At 42.8% G+C, this 20,295-nt stretch overlaps 1 protein-coding gene across 3 annotated transcripts in view; it reads right to left on the bottom strand.

The window, feature by feature from the left end:
- The window catches only part of FAM174B (family with sequence similarity 174 member B), a 191,662-nt gene extending 172,637 nt beyond the window's left edge, over nt 1-19,025 (bottom strand). Inside the window, exon 1 of one of the 3 annotated variants that reach the window (XM_085644493.1) lies at nt 18,148-19,025. In XM_085644493.1, the coding sequence (XP_085500619.1) occupies nt 18,148-18,455 (308 nt within the window). In that variant the 5' untranslated portion in view covers nt 18,456-19,025. The remainder of the gene's footprint in view (nt 1-18,147) is intronic. The other 2 variants (XM_085644495.1, XM_085644494.1) reach the window with 2 other exon arrangements.
- Nucleotides 19,026-20,295: the final 1,270 nt, after the last annotated feature.

The raw sequence follows: 20,295 nt of genomic DNA on the forward strand, positions 1-20,295 counted from the left end.
CAAAGATCTGGGTTGAATCCATCATCGTACTTTAGCTCACTTCGCCACCCCAGTTCAGACCCAGCTATATGCAATCAGTCTTGACCCTGTGCCTCATGGGCCAGTCCAGCCCGAACTGCCAAGCCAGGTCTTCCCTGGACTGGAAACAAGCATCCTGGGACCGGTTTTCGGGTAACACCCTGTTATGAAGACAGACACTGGATGATTTGGCAAGAATTTATTGTCTTCTACTCACACCACCAACTATCGCTGCCAGCTCGTCAGTTCTCCAGTCTCCAAGTGTCCCAACAGAGACATCACCATGGAGACCGGAACCAACATGCACGAGCTGAAGTACATAGCCAAACAAGTCATTACAACACATCCCTCAAAATACAGAAAAAACTTGAAGAAAAATGAACAAGGAGAAAAAAAAGAAAGAAACAAGATTAAGAAAGAGATAGTAAGAATAAAGACAAGGGAAATTAAGAGAAAAGATTGTAAGGGAAAACAAAGCATTATTGCTACAATACATCACATAGTCCTTGAAATGTTCTGGAGAACGGCGAGACCTGGAAGAAAAACCTCTTGCATTAAAATTTGAAGGAAGATTAGCTTCAGACAAATTGGATCCAGGCAGATTAGCTCCAGAACATGAAGGATGCAATAATTTGTCACCTTGAAATTTCTCAAGGCGTGACATACTTCTCCACATACCACCATTGTGGACCGTCACCACGTTCCTTTTGATAGAAGTTACATAAAGTTCATACATTTTCATGTAAACTAGACTAGCACATAGCCCCTTTTGTGAATATATGAAGGGTAGAAGGACAGCACATAAATTCAGTGACCCCCCTTTCTTTGCCACCTTGGTTTCTTTATGAGCACCCACTCACCAACACTCCATGACCTTTACTTAACTGATTTCTTAAAATCATATCTATTTTTATATTTCCTTTGATATGATTTAATTCGGGCATCAATCTCCTCTCTACCCAAACCAATAACATCTTTCAAAGGCAGCCACCCAGGATTCAGCTTAGACAGTGCTAACCTACTACTCAATATCTGAAACGGGGAACTTTGCAAGACACCGTTAAGTGTGGTGCAAAGTGCCAACCAGGTATCCCTCAAAACTTCCTTAAGAGGAACTGTTGCCTCCAAAGCTGATTTAACCACCCCAATGCGTCCAGCAAGCCCACTGGCCTGTGGCACATAAAGAGCTGTTCTGATGAATTATACCAAAACCTTTCAGAAACGCTTGCATCACTTGAGAGGTGAATTGCACCCTGTTGTCAGTAACTAGGAACTTGGGAATGCCCTCACTCATGAACTCATCCTTTAGAAAATCTAAAACCACTCTGGTACTGACAGTGCTCACACACCTAGTGGAAACCCCCTTTGACGAGTAATCCACCAAAAGAATTACAAACCTTTCAGAAGGTCCCAACAGTTCAAAAGGACACATCAGATCTAACCCTAACTTAATCCATGGCTAGAGCGGAACCTCCACCGGAGACAAAGAAGCAGAGTTAGCAACACGAGATTTATCATGGTGACACTTTCCACCTGGCAGTCCATCCCAGGCCACCAATACCTTTCTCGGAGCCGAGACTTGGTAAGACTTCCTCCCAAGTGTCCCTCATGAGCAAGATTTACAAGCTTTGACCTCAAATCACATGGGGGCACCACCCTCTCACCACGCACGAGTTTAATATGAAACAATGTGAGTTAATTCCTAACAGACCAGAAAGGCAAAATATCAGAATGAGTTTTCTTGCACACAGGCCACCCCTTAACTACAAAGTCAGCAACAACAGGAAGCAATACATCATCAGATCCAGGCCTACTCCCACTTGCTTCCTGTGATGGCAGGCTCCTTGACCCAACATACTCCAGTAGGCTCAACATCGTGAACTTCACAACTGCTCTCAATTGGCAATCTGGACCAACAGTCTGCAGCTTTATTTGCTACGCCAGGAAGATACAGTACTTAAAAATTAAACTCTTCCAAGCCTCCACTCCACCGTTTCAACCTAGGTGTCAACTTCTCACTCTCCATGCAAGAAAACACTTGCACCAAAGGACGATGGTCAGACCTTACTAAGAAGGGTATGCCCCAAAGATACAACCTAAAGTGCCTAAGTTATAGCAAGAGCCTCTCTCTCTATGCACAAATATTTTTGTTCAGCTTTCTGTAAAGCTCTGGAAGCAAATGCAACAACTTTCACTTCACCCCCATCCAATTGAGAAAGAAATGCACCTAGTCCACAAAGACTAGCATCAGTGGTGAGGACAGTTTTCTTCCTTGTGTTAAAATGACCAAAAGTGGGAATCTCTCCAATAGCGTGTTTAACAGAGTTAAAGCTGTTTTGCATTCTTCAGACCAGGCAAACTGGATTCCTTTTTTGTGCAGAGCCCTAACGGGTTCAACAATAGTGGCATAACCTTTGATGAACTTTGAGTAAAACTCAACAAGTCCAAGAAAGGGCCTCACTTGCTCCTTGTCAGTGGGCGCAGCAGCGTTGACAATACTCTTTGATAAATCCAGTTTGGGTTGAATGCCCTCCCCAGAGATGACATGCCCCAGATATGTAACAGATGACACACCAATCTTGCATTTCAATTTGTTCACAGTCAACCCTTTGTTAGATAACCTCCCCAGTACATTTCTAAACACATTATCATGTTCCATGTCATCTTTACCATAAATTGAGATGTAATCTTGGAAGAACAAGATGTTAGACATATCACCAAGAATCATTTTCATGATGCGCTGGAAGCAAGCAGCCGCTGAAGCTAACCCAAACGGCATCCTGACTAAACAAAATGCTCCCAGAGGCGTCACAAAGGATGTTAAATGCTTAAGAGTCTTGGTGCAGGGGTACCTGGTGATACGCCGAGAACAAATCTAACACTAAAAACCTTTGCACCATAAAGCATGGTAATGGATTCAGCAATATTAGAAAGAGGCTGTCAATCCACCTATATCCACCTGTTCAAACTACTTAAGTCCAAACACATTCTGATATTTTTCCAAACATGCTTGGGGGCCAAAACCACTGGTGCCAACCAATCCGAGGATTCAATCTCCTCAATAACATTCAGAGCCACCAGCCTATTTAGTTCATTCTTCAACGGCTCCAACATCATATTGGGAACCTTCCTAACCTTATGCACACACGCCTCAGCATTCTTTTTGAGTACAATCCGATGTTCAAAGTCTTTCAATAAACCAAGTGCATCACTGAAGACTTGCGGGAATTCATCAAAGAACTTATTAGAGCCTCCACAATCATCCACTAACATGATTTGGTCAGTTGCATTACGTGCATTTGGGTTAAGTATTATACCTACTAGGTTGTTGCCTCGTTTGGCCACATACATTTTACCAATGGTTTCTCTGCCCTTAAAGCATTTCCTCATGCCTGCTTAACAAATCACATCAATATGCAAACCCCCATAACTTACTGTGTTAATGTCAGGAGAGAGAAGTTGTATGTCTGGAAACGTTTTGTACCACAATTCATTACACAATATTGTGAAGGGAGAACTTGAATCAGCTAATACAAACAACTTGCCACCAATCATTACTTCACACTCAGGCATGCTTATGGAGTCAGGGTCCACCACGCCATCACTTCTCACATTCAACATCACTGTTCTTGGATTAGCCTGGACGGTCTCAATATTCTCTATAGTGCGAATTTTCCCTCCAGATCTACAAACTCTGGCATAGTGACCTTTAATGCCACACTAGTGACAGGTGGAATTTTAGGCATAGCAATTGGGGTTACTGAAGGTGTGATTAAGACTCCCACAACGATAACATTTAATTTTTGAGAAGTCAGTAGAGACTTTGCCCCTTGATCCATGAACCACTTTATAGATATCGTCTACAGAGTCTTGTTGAACATCCTTGTGTGCTACTTCATGTATGATACTGGGAGTGGGAACATCCTCAGTTACAGGTTTATGAGTCTTCATTTCTTTGACCCAACCGGAAGTATTCTCTACACCTTCTACAAAAGCAATAGCTTCCTTAAGTGAAGGATTTCTTGATAGAAGCTTCTCTTGCACCCTAGAACTGTTGGTGCATGTGACTAACTGGTCAGGTATTAAGGAGTCGGTCAGATCACCAAACTCGCAAGTACGAGCAAGTGTTTTGAAGGAGGCGATGTAATTCCCAAACTTTTCATTGGGTTCTTGGATTCTCATAAACAATTTATGTCGTTCCAGCACAACATTAATCTGTGGGCCTAAATAAGATTCTAGCATTTTTATGGACATTTCAAAAGCATCTGAAGTTTCACCATCTCCCTCACTAATTGGTATTTCATCAATGCTTTCATAAATATTGCGGCCCTCAATTGCCAAATTGTGAAGAAGAATAGCTTGTCTCCTATGAGCAGAGAATTTCTCACCACCTATTACCACTAGCTAGGAATCAAATACCAGTCTCCATCTTTTCTATGGGAGCAACAGTTCACCCTTCTCACATAGAATGGCTGGGGGCCGATTCATAGATGTGGCTGACATGCTGGCAGACTTTTGTTACAAAACAGAATTTGAAATATTACTGTCCTTGCACGGTCTCCTTGAATAAAAAGAAATGCGATGAGGTACCTGAAATTATTGATGTCTTTGAACAATTCTCAATCCGGTGCACAGACAAAATTGTGTAGTAAAACAAAGCTTCCACTTGCTTCCGTGTCTAGTTCCGTGTGTGTGGCTGTTACCAAGGTAACAAGAATAAAAAAGATGGCAGTATACACTGCGTAAGTGGTGTGATGACGTATGCTCGCGCGTCAGGATTCAAAACATGAGCATTGAGTCAGCAGGCACAAGCAGCTCCGCGAGCTTTGCAGGGAGTCGTTGGCAAAGCTGAGAATAAGCACAAATAACGGTAAACGTTTACCAAATCGCTGGAAATCAGATCGCAACACAATTGCAATGCATCCTCGTAGATCCTGTAAAGTAGAGAATGTTATTTGCTTCCGCTAGCCGCCAATCAGGTTAAAATCCGCGAGTCCAAAACCAATCAGGTTAACATCCGTGGGTTCAAGGGGAATTGTTGGTGGTGAGCTTGTCCCCCACGAGCATCACTTGTCGCCAGTATTACGAAGACAGACACTGGATGATTTGGCAAGAATTTATGGTCTTCTAGTCATACTACTAACTATCGCTGCCAGCTCGTCGGTTCTTCAGTCTCCAACTGTCCCAGCAGAGACATCACCATGGAGACCGGAAACAACAGGCACGAGCTGAAGTACATAGCAAAACAAGACATTACACCCCTTATCAGCCAGGCCAGCGTGAATCCAGTGGCAAAGTGAGCAAAGGACCCACGTCTGGGCATACCCTGCCAACTTAGGGCAAACAAAGCAGACACAAGGAGATGATGGACAGAGCACTGAAACTTTTCAGACAGTTACCCCCAGTCACAGATCTGGGTTGAATACTTCATCGTTCTTTAGCTCACTTCGCCACCCGAGTTCAGACCCAGCTATATGCAAATCAGTCTTGCCCCTGTGCCTCATGGGAACAGTCCACCCGAACTGCCAAGCCAGGTCTTCCCTGGGCCGGAAACAAGCATCAAGGGACCGGTTTCGAGACAACACCCCTCATCAGCCAGGCTAGCTTGAATCCAGTGGCAAAGTGAACAAGGGACCCACGTCTGGTCGTACCCTGCCAACTTAGGGAGAACAAACACAAGGAGATGGACACAGTACTGAAACTTTTCAGACACTCACCCCCAGTCATCTAAGGACATGATCAGCTTCGTATCATCTCCATAATTTACAAACGACATCACGTGAGAATAAGGATCAGCACTGCTCGTAGATATATATTGGAGAGTATGGGGCTCACTGCACACCCTTGTGGTACCCCAAGAGCTGTTAGCTTATATTCCGAGCAAAAGGGCAGGAGTGGGATTACTTGAGATCTGTTTGTCAGGTAGGATTCAATCCACTCCTGTAATGTCCCTTCAACTCCTATTGCCTTCAGTCTAAGGATTGGTGTGTGTGGTGGCGAGTCGTGTCAAACGCAGCCGACAGATCTAAGAATGTCAGGACTGCTGTGTGACTTTTATCCACCATCATCCTCAGCTCATCTAAGGCCAAAATAAGTGCCGATTCTGTGACATGAGCTAGTCTGAAATCCATGTGTTCCACCTCCAAGGCGATATGATTTTCCAAATAACATGCAAGTTTTTTGCTGATATATTTCTCTCAATTATTTTTATCAGATGGGGAAGTTGTGGGATTGGAAGCTTTTTACTGGGGTCATTTCTATCTGCGGTTGGCTTCTTTATAAATGGGATGACTAAGGCCTTCTTCCTGGCTTGAGGTAGCGTGCCTGCTCTTAGGGTTTGGTTACATATTTTTAATAAGCAAGGAAGTAATTCTTCTGCCTATTCTTTCCACATATTCGGTGGGATAGGATCAAATAAGGAGCCGGAGGAGATTGACAGGGCCAATGATCTAAATTCCTCCTTCTCCTCCATGCCTTCAATCTTTTCTATTTTAGTGGACTCCTACTCATTCATGTCTCTGTAGCACTCCTCCTCTGTGGATGGATCTAACTCTATGGTAGAATAAGCTCCATTGTTTTTTTAAAAAACTCAAACAGATTGTCACAGAGTACCTGTGAAGGTTTAATGGTTTGCTCCTTACAGTCAAGGGTTGCCAAGTCCCTTTCCAAGCCAAATATTTTCCTCAACTTATTTGTTGCTTCTATGATGGTTTTCAAATAGTACTTATACTTAGGGCAGATTTATTATTTTTAGTGCAACCCATCTAAGTGTCAAAGCCCTTTCTGAGTCTTCCGACATGGGGCAGTGGATATGTTTTTGCATAATAACCTAATTCTATGCAAACCAGCATGAAGCTGGTGCGTCGAATGTGTACTTTTTCCTTATATGTTTATCTGCTGCGCGACAAGTGTTTTGACTAGGCACAAAGTATTCAAAAGCATACATCGATTTATTTCCTGCTGTAAAAGAATATTATTGTCTTTGAAACTATGATAAATCTTCAACATTTCATTAAAGAACCATTTGTAAAATGTAGCAATGTGTCCAATTTATTTACAGAAATGTGCCTTAAAGTGGATTTTTTCAGCCATTAATTTTCAATTTTCTTTTGGTAGGCTAGACAGTCATGCCTATGCTGGACTTCACTTGCACCCGACATTTCTCCCTTGGGAAGGCTTCGCTTACTCACAGAACTCGGACTGGGCCCGTTTGCAGCCCACTGGATTTGGGGGAAAGGATGAGAGTGCCGAGTCCTGGGAAAAGAGGCCATGAGTTTCATGGAGTAGTCCATTGGTGGGTGGAGAAACAGATTTCCTATCGAAGTTCTGAAGAATGTTGAGTAAAGCTTAAAACATAGTCAGGTCTGTCCTCTTAGTGTAGATGCAGAATAACGATAGGCCCTGTAATCTTTATCTGACACCAAACGAGATGAGCCAATGAAATGTCAGCAATCTTGCTGAAACTTTTACCATATTTTTACTATTAACCTACCTGCCTCTAGTTTAACTTGCTTGTATGCATTACATTCAACAGACACAAAAAAATATTTTTTCCATATTGACATATTAGTGTATGCCTTCCTATGTATAATCCTAAAATATTCAGTGTTAATATTTAAACTTTAGTTCAAAGAACTTCTTAGTCCTTAGAGTCAAGCATGCTGGAAAATTACTTTCCTTCCTCAGATCGAGGCCATTACTGAATGTTGTTCTTATCAACTGAGATACTGAATTTGGCTCATAGAAATATAACACCCTGAAGACATGCATTATGAAGGGGTATCCTCACCACTATCAAGGACTGTCACATTACTCACCCATCGAGCTTCAAAACAAGGCTGTCCATTGGTGACAGGGCAAGGCATAATTTCTTACCTGGCCTATGCCAGCATTTCTTCCAGTCTCATTAAGCAGTGTGATAAAAACAACAATAAGGCAGCCTACTGTCCTTCTCTGAACCGATGTTGAATGTTTCCAGAGTCCAATAAAAACTTTTCGTGGACAGAGCATTCTCTTTCCAGGTTTCCAAACTTTGCAACTTCTGCCCAATGCACACAGACCGATAAAAATTTATTTTTCGTTGCATAAACAGTGAACACTTGGCTTTTCCCCAAATGGGGATGCACTCAATCTGGACTGGATGTGAGCCTCAGTCACTGCCAAGAAACCACGTGTGGCCATGGGGTCCGCTAAGAAGCTGACAAAAATTAACATTGTTAAAAGCCCATGCAAAAATATGTGTGAATTCTTGTAGTATGACTCGCACAGTCTCAATGCCATGTGACAATGGAGGACTGATAGCGTGAACAGCCTGGTGGAGTCAAATATTCAGCTCTCTCCCTAGATAGTTATTCCATCTTACACTGTTTGCACAGTGACTAAAACTCACACTGACTGCCACCAGTTCACTTGAGTCAGACCTAGGGTCGGATTGACCAACAGAGCAATCTGGCAGTGCCCGAAGGGCTGGTCTGACAGAGGAGTGTGTTGGTTGTTATTTGGCTGTTTCTGGGCCTGTTTTATGGTCCGAGAGGCCGGTTTTTACTGTTGATTTTCCTGATATTACCACAAGCATTGCCTACAGCAAGAATAAATGCATTCATTCTCCCATGCCTTGCAAACCAACTACACGGCTGTTCTTTACTGATTCGCAGATGGAGGTACTTTTATATTGGTACAGATGCCTTTTTCTGACCCAGCTTGGCTATGCTGCAGTGAGATAATTTTTGAGCTACTGAGTTGAAAGACACATGCCACGCTCAAGAAATGCACTTACAGCAATCAGATTTAATAAGGACATTAATGCTGTGCCGCCTTGAAGACTGATCCAACAAGCATTTGCAATGCAATAGGTCTCGCATTTATAAGAGTTTGAGGTATTAGCATTGTAAACAACAATGCCCTTTATTTAGGTGGTGGTCCTAAAACCGATAAATAAAAGGCATAGTCATTTGCAATGCCAATAGCTTAAACTCACGCAAATAGTGCTTTGAGGCTGTAATTAAAAAACGCAACCGCTCGACAACACTAAACAGGTGTGGCCATGGGAGGTAAAAAATGAAACAAAGCGGTACTAAGGAGGGATTACTAAGCCTTTTGACAAACGAACTGCCACAGTTTACAGTGGACAATGACACAAGCCAATGGATTATGTAGGTGGGGAGTGGGCGGAGCTTCAAGTCCCTAACTCAGCAGAGCATGCCTCGCAGAACAGAGCATGCGCTGCCAAGGCTCGACCTAAAAACAGCAAAAAGGATTTGCTTGTTGATTTCCGTTTACATTTGGAGGCTTTATCAGGTTTCTTTAGATTCCAGCCAGACCATATGAAGTATCCAAGATTCCCTGAGCGTGTACTTCAAACCGCTATTGTTATTTTGGAAACATAATTGTTTGCCTAGTTGTACAATTGAAATGTGCCAGTCAGTGACTAAAGTCTATATAGCCCATTTCTAATGCACTAATTGTATTTGTTTGATCTCTACTCTACAACTTGTTGTGTAATGGAAGAAAGTGTGAGCTTTTGATTCAGTCCCAATTGCTTTCCCTTTAAAATGTTCCTTTCTATAGCCATTCATCTGGTTCACATACTTTGAAGTGAGGAATAATCGTATGCAAGCACAGTTTTTACAATGACCAGAGGCTCATCAAGTGCCGCAAATGAGGGGGATCCAGACAGATCCTGGATGTGATAACTATTATTGAATCAGATCCGAGACAGCCCAAGTGAAATATCACAACTTTTACCCCAAACGTGCCAAAACTGGGACACGTTCATCAGTGCCTGAACCTTGACCCTCATTTTCAGTTGCCCAGAATAATTTGTGTTAATTCCTTTCCCCAGAATTACCATTACTTAGGGTCCTGGTCACTCCAGAGGTCGGTGAAATAATAGGGATTGCAAGGTTTTTGCGAGTAACATGCTGGAATCCGTGTTTCTGTGCCAATTCCTGCATGTTTCCCCCCAATATTTCACACGGAGATTTCACATGGAGATTTCACCTGCTCTTAACACCACTGATACTTTAACTGGTCCTTGTAACTAGCCTTACGGGGCCCATCAGAGTTATCGTGCCACTGGTAAGGAGGACCTTTGTGTGCTTTCATTCAGAGCAGTTGCAGGGGGTGAGGGAGTTCTCTTCTTTTCAGTTCCAACACAAATGCCTCACGTAATGGGCCATCACTACACATTTAGTTTGAGTCTCATGTGGCTAGGAACTAGCTAAAGCTCAACACCTTAATGCAAATACCATCCAGGAAACAAAGACACCGAGCCCGTCACCTCACAAGTTCGTAGGAGCTAAACAGCTTCCAATAAGTCATTATTACTTAACAAAAGAATCATATGTAGCAAATCTTAGAACAGAGAAAGATAGAAAAAAAACTGTAAGGTTCTACACCTATGCATTGCAATTTACATGCATCTCCTTGATGCCAGTTCACAACTCAATGAGCTAGATTACAAAAATTGTATCTTTTGTCCTGCATGTAACAAAAGAACTCTGCAAAAACAAGTAACCCACTGAGCTGACTACAGAATTTACAAATCTGCGGTCTGCATGTTATATGTTGGGCTTTGCAACAAGCTCATTAACTCTGTATCCCATTTTCTGATGAGTCGAATGTGTGACTAGATTGCACACAGCATTTCTTTTTGTTAGGCACAGGGAGATCAAGTGATTTACCCAGAATCACGTGATGCTGAACCGACGAGACTATAACATGGTTCCCCAGCTCCAATGTCGGCAGCTCTGGCCGTTATGGTACATCCTATACGTTACTATATCCTGGAAAGCGCTGGGCACATAAATATCTCTAGAGCAGGTGTCTTATGTATAAAATGCAGCCTGTTCGGCTCCACTTAAGTAGGTAAGTACGACCGACTGCTGCCAAGTTCCTTGCTGTAGACTAGTTAGTAAAATAAATGTAGGAGTTGAGTGTCAGGCTCCACTCTCATGACTTCACCCCCCCTTTCTGCTGCCACCTTTGATTGCCAATTTATGGGATCCCAAAGTATTTTTTTTCGGTTTCCAGCACTAGCCTTATCTAGTTATGTAAATTCGGTGCTGCAGCAAAAGAAACCTGTAAAATGACAATCACTCATTGAAAGCACATCAGAAACATGGACGGACGCCTGTCTACATACCAGAATGAAGACTCGTAGTGATTGCCTGTTAGCTGCCTTAATAATAGCCAGTCAGTTTTCAGTTCTACTTTCTCTGCCATCTTACTTTGCCTCATAGTGCCTGTGAGACTGTGGTCCAGCAATTATGTGCCGAGGTAATAATATTTAACTACACCGGACTGCTCCACAGCCACACACAGTAACTGCAGTTTACCTACCTTGATAGAGTTTGTTTTTCTACTCCTTATAGGCTATAGTTTGTATTTAATTCTAAATTTGTTATTCAAAAACCGAAAAGACTACGTCTAGATTCTTGAGTGTTCGAGTTATATGCACTTTGGTCTTTACATAAAGAGCTTGTATCTGTTGTCATTAGGTAGGATTTGCTGGTGAATTATTTTAAAGTGTAAAACGTTTGTGTAACTAGTTAGCTCAGGATTCTCTTAGTTTTGGACCCCGAGGCCACCAAGCCAGTCTTTTTTTAGCTTCTACTTTGTCTGCCATATTGCTTCAGCTTATACGGTCGGCGAGTTTGGGATAATTCGTGTCAAACTAAGAAATCCTCTGAAACCGGGGCTGCTCTGCCACTGTGCAGCAGGCAGTTATGCCGAGGGTGCCCATGCATGCCCTAGAGTGACCGGAGACAGTTCTATGGCCCAAATGACGTCCATTACCATCCCTTCGGAATTTATGAGTAATGCTTCAATAACCTACTCATTTTCCCAATTTTAGGCATTACACTGTGCTAGCTGAATGCTCAATGACCAAAAAACAGGCTTTACTCAATTAACATATATACTGCCCCAGTTTCAATTATGGATCCCTTCCTCCGTTCCTGTCTAACTCGGCAAAACAAAAACTAAAAGGTCCTTCTTTATAATGTAAGATCAGTCACTGCACACCGACACTTGATTGTAGAGCTCTTGGAGCAAACTAGAGTTGACCTTTTTTGCTCGACTAAAAGGTGGCCTTCTGGCAATAGCAATCCTTTACTGGCATTTTTGTACCCAATAATTTCAAAATCTATCACTCTGACCTGCCCAATAAACCTAGTAAGGGAGTTTCAATTATTGCACGGTTGCATTTTACAATTCACATGAAACCTTTCATCTCAGATTCTGCTATGTATTGCCTTACTTTTTCCTGGAAAGTTGATAAATCCACTTTCTACTTCCATTGGACACAACACCCACCAAACACTTGCACTGCTAAATTGCATGCCTTAATACAGGGGTTGGCTAGTATGCTCTAAGCAATGCGAATGGTATGCTTTTAGGGGACCCTGACCTGTGGTTTGATTACCCTCGGGCGCATCTCAATTTGTGCAAAGTATGGAAACCTATAATATGCTTTTAGTAAACCAGCAGCATACACACAAGGCAAGTCGTCCATGGGACGCTGTTTTTTCCATGATAGATACTAAGGAAGTTAGTGATCCCATTTCTTTAGCATGGAATGATCATTTTGAAATTCCTTTTGATAACCCTCTTTCTGAGTCTCCCAAGCTAAACATCCAAATTGAATTTCATTATGGAAAAAACTTAAACTTTTGTTCCTATAAATCTACACCTACTCAGACCTCTCATAATTTTAATATCCAGTATCAACTACTTACAAATAAACACTTCCGACAGCATCTTAAAATGTTTTAATGATTCCCTGATGTATACTGTAGACCCCCTAATTTCCAAAACCAAAAGGTCAGTTCCAAGCACCAAAAACACAAAGTTTGAAATCAATGTAAATTGAAAATTCAAGCTTGCAGATTAAGCGTAAATGGTGTAGGTCATATGATCCCATTTAAAAGTCAACTACATTACTTTTTATAAATGTTATCAGTAATCTCAGATTAAGGCTGCTAAAAAAGCCTATTAATCAAATAAGAATGTGATGGTGCCCAATATATCCAAAGAAATCTGTAAATTCGGTAATTCTAAATAAGTGTCGATCGCCTGTAGCTGCGAAAACTTCAATCATTCCCTCAGTATCCATATGCAACAATCTGGCCATCCTTTTTGAAGATGCAATTTTAAGGACTTGGGCTAAAATCTTACCTGAACATTTATCTAAACCGGACCTCTTTGTGGGTGATCGTGGTCCCTCCATTTCTGCATCTGAAAACTGCATCTGGAGTCAGCTCAATCTCTAATTAACACTTGTAACTCGCATCCCTTTAGGTCACCGAGCAACATGTGCCCTGCAAATTGGCTGCAAGTTTTAATCAGCTCATTTCCCAAACATTTTGACTATTATTTTCAGTAATTCTATTTAGGCAGCGTTATGTCAGTTCTGTGGAAAACAGCAATGTTTAAACCTCTCCTGCAAAGGCCCTTTTTTAAATCCAGGAGAGCTGAGTAATTATACATCTATATCACTTGCACCATTTTTGGACAAAATACTGGAGAAACTGGTCTTCTTGTTGGGAGTAATAATCATCCTGGATAGTTATTAAGTGAGTTTCCATGCATCCAGACGCACAAAACTCGTCTTGACTGCCCTGATGTTCTGCACAGAATAACAGATAAAGATGGAGTCAGGACACGGATTTTGCTCTACCTGTTGGCAGCGTTCAGCACCAAAGATCACTCTACACCTATCTCCATACTTTTGTATGTGGGTATTTCAGGAGTAGACTTGAAAAGGGGTTGAGTCTTTCTTGGAAGATTATAAACACATTTTCAACCAAATGCAAAGATTCCTAGTTGTGATTTTTTTCAAGGCTCTATTTTATCAGCAATGTTGGTCAATATACACATGCTCCCTCTAACCAAATTACTCCATCAACCACGGGCTCAATTCTAAATACATGCCAATAGCACCCAACTAGATATTCTGTCCTGCCAGCCCTGCCTAACCCCAAGTGCTTGGTCAATCAACTATGGCAGATTATCCTTCCATCATTCATTGGCAGGCGGCCTCTAACTTTATGTAACTCAACTCTCCAAAAACTCAGCTCCTCATTTGCCATCTAAACGCACTGCCAGCGGATTCTTTAAGTGCCCCGATGGAAAGGGCTTTCAACTCTCTTTAACGGCCTCAGTTCCCAATCTTAGCTTTAATATGGACACAAGCCTATTGCAATAGAGCCAGGTTACCAATCTATTCAAAAAGTAATTTTGGCAACTTACAACACTGAAATCTCTATTGCCTTTGATTGATTCCATTCATCACAAAACATTGATTGACACCTTAGTCTTGTTAAGGCTGTATTCTGGCTATGTTTTATATTTAGCTGGTCCTAATTCTCTTGTAAATCAGCTTGTCTAAAACGTTGCTGACTGACCTATTGGTCATACACATTTTTTAAACCTTGTGATTGTTTATGGTCATTTATCTAGGACCCCCTGACATCTTCGCAGTTATTCTTAGATCTACTTTTACATCCCCAATCGTTCTCTCTGTTCAATGACACAAACTCTAATTGTTGTTGCTAGAATCTGTACAATTAATGAGTAAACACAACAGCTCTCAACTGCAGCCTCAAAGACAAGGGATTCTTTTCCACTGCGCTTCAAATATGATGCCAATTTATTATAGTTTAGGAGATTTTAAAATTTACTTATTTTGGGTTTCAAGCTGGTCGGTGCTGCAGTGCTTTACTTACACGATGACGTGTCGGTGAATTGGTGCTTTATAAATACCATATATAGACCACAGGCCTTCAGTTATCTCTAGATTAGTTATAACTGTTTAGGGAAGTTTTAGACCCTTTAGGTATGTTATACAACATGTAGCTACCAACACCTTCATGCAAGTTTTCACCTTCAGGCATTAATTCTGCTTTTGAACCCAATGTACAAATGTAACCTAACAGCTGATCTACTAGCTATCAGATTATTTGATTTCAACCAATTGTATTCAAGTTTGTATAAGACATAGAATACACAGTGCAATTTCTGTAAAGGTTGACAGTAAAAATCACAGAGTGAAAAAGTCATAGCCAGCAGATCAGATTAGAAGAGCAATATGTAAGTGCCATAACCTATAACCGGAAGGAATGAATTTAGTCATATGAGAAGTCGTAAAAACAATCCTGTAAAAAGCATTGAATGGAAGCTCTTTGAAAGGTAGTCATCCTAATCACAGCAGTGAGTGCACTGTGAAACAACTAAAAAGAAAGAAAAGAGAAAGAAAAGAGAAAGCAAAGAAAAAGTTGCAGAGTGCGTAAGCAAAAGAAGAACCGGGGTAGAGGAAAGAGGGAAAGGCAATAGACATGTGTAGCTTGTCCGGCAGTCCAATCACAAATTCAAAATAAAGGCGATAGAATTCACCAAGTAATCAGACTGTACGGTGGAACTGTATAGCGGGACCTTTAGGGTCGTTGGGATTTCTGCAGGTAACCATAAAAGAATCCCATAAGCGACGAGCTGCATGTTGTTTTATGTTATATAATGTTTTATACATCGCATTATACACACTTCTGGTGACACAAAATATGCCACCAATTATTGAATGGGGTTTCTGATGTGATTTCTACTCTGACAGAATAGTTTTTGCTCTGAGTGAAATCAAGTCTAGCAATAGCTTATCATCTACAGACAGAGTTAAAGGGTGTGGGTGGGCTCTTAGTCCTAAGGTAATCGTAAGGAAATAGAACGTAAAAGGAATATTGAAAAGGTGCTCTATCATGCTTTGCACTCACATTATAATTTTCTTGGCTACACAGCAAGGAGTACAATGTGTTCTTGCAGTAAACGGGTAGCATAGCTAAGAAGGTTATGTTACTGACAGTTTCCAATACACCATAGGAGGAAACAGGGGATACCATAATGTGATGGTCCACAGACACTGCAACTTAATTGGACTTCTTCGTGTTTCAGCCAATACATATCACCCTCATTTTAGTAACTTTTGCTCTGTTTGAGATTAAAAAAAACAATGTTTGGGTTAAAGTCTGCAGAGTATCCAGCAGATTAAGTATTGCGTGGCAAATGCAGAAAATCTATAATTATGAAGCATAAGCCTCAGCCGCAAAAATTGCATCTTTCTCGCAACCTTGCCTGTAGGCTACTGATTCAAATCTCAGCAGGACTAACTTAACTTCTCAACTTTAGAAGATGGATAATCAACTATGTGGGGACAGATTTTGTTACAGGGGACTGGCTGGCCACATTTCCTGCCTGCCACTCTTTAAAAGTAGACAATGCAACAAAAATGTTTTTAACGAGTTCTTTCAAACAATTTGAGTGGTTCCTGGCTCCTACAGGGTCGCCACCAGCAGCACTAGCCTTCGGAGATTTAAAGAGTGAGGGAGAGGTCTGCTGTTGCTGGACTCGGAGAGTCCTGTACATTGATGATAAGGACTCCTCAAATTTCAAAACAATTTATTTCTTTATAACGTGATCTGTGCAACCAATTTCAACTAAGTATAATCAATTATACCATTGTATTGAATGGCATTTGTTAGAAGTGACATATTTCAATCATGATCTTACAATCATTTGTGCCCCAACCGCCACTGCCCTGATGACAAAGCTATTAGCCAACCAAGAGGAAAGACAGCTGTGTTTTGCCCCTTTATCTGGGCTAGAGTTTTAGTATAGATGGAGTAACATTAAAGTATTTTGCTTTGTGCAGCACACACCCAGAACTGATGTAGTTGAAGTTACTCTTGTGATGACAAAAGAAAGGAGGCACTCTGTAAAAAAGTAATTGCCTGAAATCACACAACGTAGTCAAGTGGAAGCCAGGATTGATGCAAGGTTTCCTGATTTCACATTGTAGAATTCAGGCAGTTATCTCAGTCTCTCTCCTATTTTTGAGCAAACTTGCATGCACTGTGGTTAATTCTTTAAGGAGCTAAATCAGTGCACTCTGTTAAATAAAGCCATGCTATGTATGGTTTAAAAGGATTTGTTGGTAGTAGTGTTTGGGGGAAAGGTTGTTGTAATGCAAAGGTTAAAATGAAAATCAGACCACCCACCATTGGTCAGTGCATCGAGACAATTTGTTTCACATAGCTGAAAGTCTTTATTCAATACCATCCATTCATCTACTTACTGCTAACAATCAAGCTATTCATTCATGGAGCCAAGCAGCCCCATCTCCAATCTTGATCTGCCCACCCATTCAACGATTGGACAATGTTTGATAATGAAAAATATGTTGTAAAACGCACCGTATCTGCAACCCTCTGGGTGCAGCGGAGTAACACAAAATAACTTCTCTCACTGCAAAACATGTGGGGGTGGGGGGGGGGGTGGTCAAACATTTCTGCCTCAGAGATAAGGAGGCCTTGGACGGTGGGTGGGCATCTGAGGGGTGCACACTACTCCAAACATGCTACAGGGCCTGAAATATGCTCTTATCCAGTGGCACTGCCGAACAGGGCACTACACGAGAAAAAAAAAAAGTTTTAGGATCGAACGTTTCGGAACTCACATGACTGCAGCAAGTAACAGCATCCCGGAGCCCAGGCGTCTGACCTCAGGCAGTACAGGCCGTGCATATGCTGGAGCACCTGATCTCAGACAGTATCCGGCATGATACACACACAGCTCCCTACCGACCCCACCTCAACCGTGGCCCCGTCAGCCTCGGTTGTTTCTCCCCACCACATTGTATATTGTTTTCAAGACCCATGCTATAAATGCTAAAAGAGAAAGCACACGCCCCGAAAAGCAAAGTGATGTTGGCTAAAACTTAAGAAAGTCTGAAGGTCTTGTTGTGAGATGAGGTCACTTGGAAGCTGTGCAAAGGGGGTGGGCAGAACTCAGACAGTAAGATTAAAAGGGGCAACTTGAACTTAAGCAGTAAAGGAGAATGGGGGATACCTGAACCTAGTAACAGAGGAGAAAGTGTGAGTTAGCTCAGGTGATCAGCACCGAGTGCCAGAAATCAAATAGCAAAAGATAAAGAAAACTGTCGCCAGGTAGTAAAAAAATAAGTCATCTGGGTTCATTGGGCAGGAATAAAGAAAGCATCGTGTATAGCCCGACGTAGTAAAAGGTGTAGTGTTACGGAGCCGGGCAGCCCAAAGCATTACATCTGTGCATTGTGGAAGTTACCTGAAGATTTTGAACATGAGGCAGGCGATGAGGAAGGCCGTGAAGCCACACACAGCGATCACCACATTCTTGATGGTGGCGAGATCTTTGAAAATGGAGATGCGGGTCACAATGGTGGCGTTGCCCCCTTCGACCAAGGATGGATCTAGGGAGGCGGTGACGGTGTTGTTATCAGTCTCCCCGGGCTTACTGTCCGCCTGAGGGTTATCGCGAGTTAGTGTCCGAGGCTCTGCAATGCTGGACAAGGAGCGAACTTGCCCTCCGTGGGCAAGGAGGGCAAAGACCAAGGCAAGAAAGAAAGCGGGCATCTTTATTCCAGGAGAAGCAAGGTGTCCGCGACCAGGTGGTCCCAAAACCGTGTGCAGTCGTGGGATGATACTGTAGACGCAGTGCTTCCCCAAATGATCTACGGCCCCAGCAGCAGGCCTTGCTGCTGGCTCTAGGACAGGTGTGCCGGTCGCCGTGCCCCCTTCACTCCCGAACGTGATGGCAGAGCAGGGCGCCGCCTGCAGCCGTGGTTACTGCAAAGATGGAGCTTAGTACTAGCCGATCACTGACCTCTCAGTGGGGTCTCGAATGGCAGCCCGGTTACAAGCAAGAAGTCCTGTGTCCAGAGTTGCTGTCAGGAAAGACTGTGCAAACACAGGAGTGTGTAACACGTGGCGTCAGAGGTACCCCTTGGAAGTATGCCTTTGCGCAGGGCTGCAAACCATGCTGGAGCTCTGTGATTCGACGTGGTCTCAGCAGACCCTTGTGCCGTGCTGTACATACGAGGCTGTCCTCCAAGCGCTCTGTTCTCTCCTGCTGCTGTGTGCACTTGGAAGATTTGCAGGAAATGAGCCTGCAAACCCGGAAGAGTTTTCTCTGCAGCATGCTCTGATGAGTCACTTGATTCAGTTAAAGACGCCTATGGGGGAGGAGGGCGGGAGGAGACCGAGGACACAATGCTACAGGAGCAGGAAGCTGACTGTCTGCATCCTGATCCGCCTCCAGCAGCAGCGTGTTTGTGGAGCACTAGGAAAGGCTCCGAGCTGGCTTTGGAACAGCGCTGTGTTTTTTAGCTTACCTATGGCACAGTATGTATGGAAATACCCCGAGGCTGACGTGTAACCATGTTCAACTGTATTCATTTCAAGCGCAGTGCGTGCCCTTTAAAAAAATACACCGTAGTTTGAAAAACGATTCAAAACAGCTGCTGACACTGGAAGGCATACACGCACACACACACACACGCACGAAAAGGGTGCCCCCAGGTGAAGTGCACTCACTCAGGCTGCAAGGCTTTTATTGGCAAAACCTGCTTTGATCGATACACAGTCCCATGCCTGACGCGTTTCGGACTTGACATCCTTTCTCGAAAACTGCACATGAAATACCCGCGGCACGTGAAATACCGCAACTTCATTCCCAATATATCCCCATGATTCTATATCAGTCTCAGGTGAGTACATAATTAAAAATTTGCAAACATTCGTGACAATAATTTTCAATTCTATTAAGGACACGGAGGCTATGATTATGCTTCTCATTTTTTTACTGAAAATTCTCAGCAGCCAATTAGAAAAAAAGTAAAAACCAAATACACACTACAATACCCATAAACCTTAGTGGGTATCACATGACAACCATAGAGTAGACCCCTATATAAGGAGCACAAGAGAATACCACATCCTCTTTCTTTGTGAAATAACAGTTAAGTCCAAGAGAAAAAACACAGTCTGTGATCTGGCAACAGCGGAAAAGAAAAAATCCAGTCTTCATAAGGAAAATCTCCCAGGCTAACGAACAGCAATCAGAAATTTGAAGGCAGCTTCAACGAACAGCATCTTTTTGGAAAACTCGAATACTCTCTTCAGAGACGAAAAACAGCAAACTTTACTTGAGATCAGAACCTGAAACGGAAAGATAAGCCTGGGCTCTGTCGCTCCACTCCCTGCTGCTGCCATTGCCTGCTCGCTGCCCTGCTGACTCCGCCGCCTCCTGCCTGCATTTTCTGCCCCGCTCGCCGCTGCCCAGCTGATCTTGCTTTTCCCGCCGCTGCCTCCCTGCGGCCCCGCCCACGTGTCCTCCCATTCGCCGCCCCGCTCCCGCCACCCAGCTGACCCTCCCTCCCGGCTCCTTACTTAAGGGGACCGCAGTCGCCCACAG

Source organism: Triturus cristatus, chromosome 3_1 (assembly GCF_964204655.1).
Source record: "Triturus cristatus chromosome 3_1, aTriCri1.1, whole genome shotgun sequence".
In the NCBI taxonomy this organism is placed as follows: domain Eukaryota; kingdom Metazoa; phylum Chordata; class Amphibia; order Caudata; family Salamandridae; genus Triturus; species Triturus cristatus.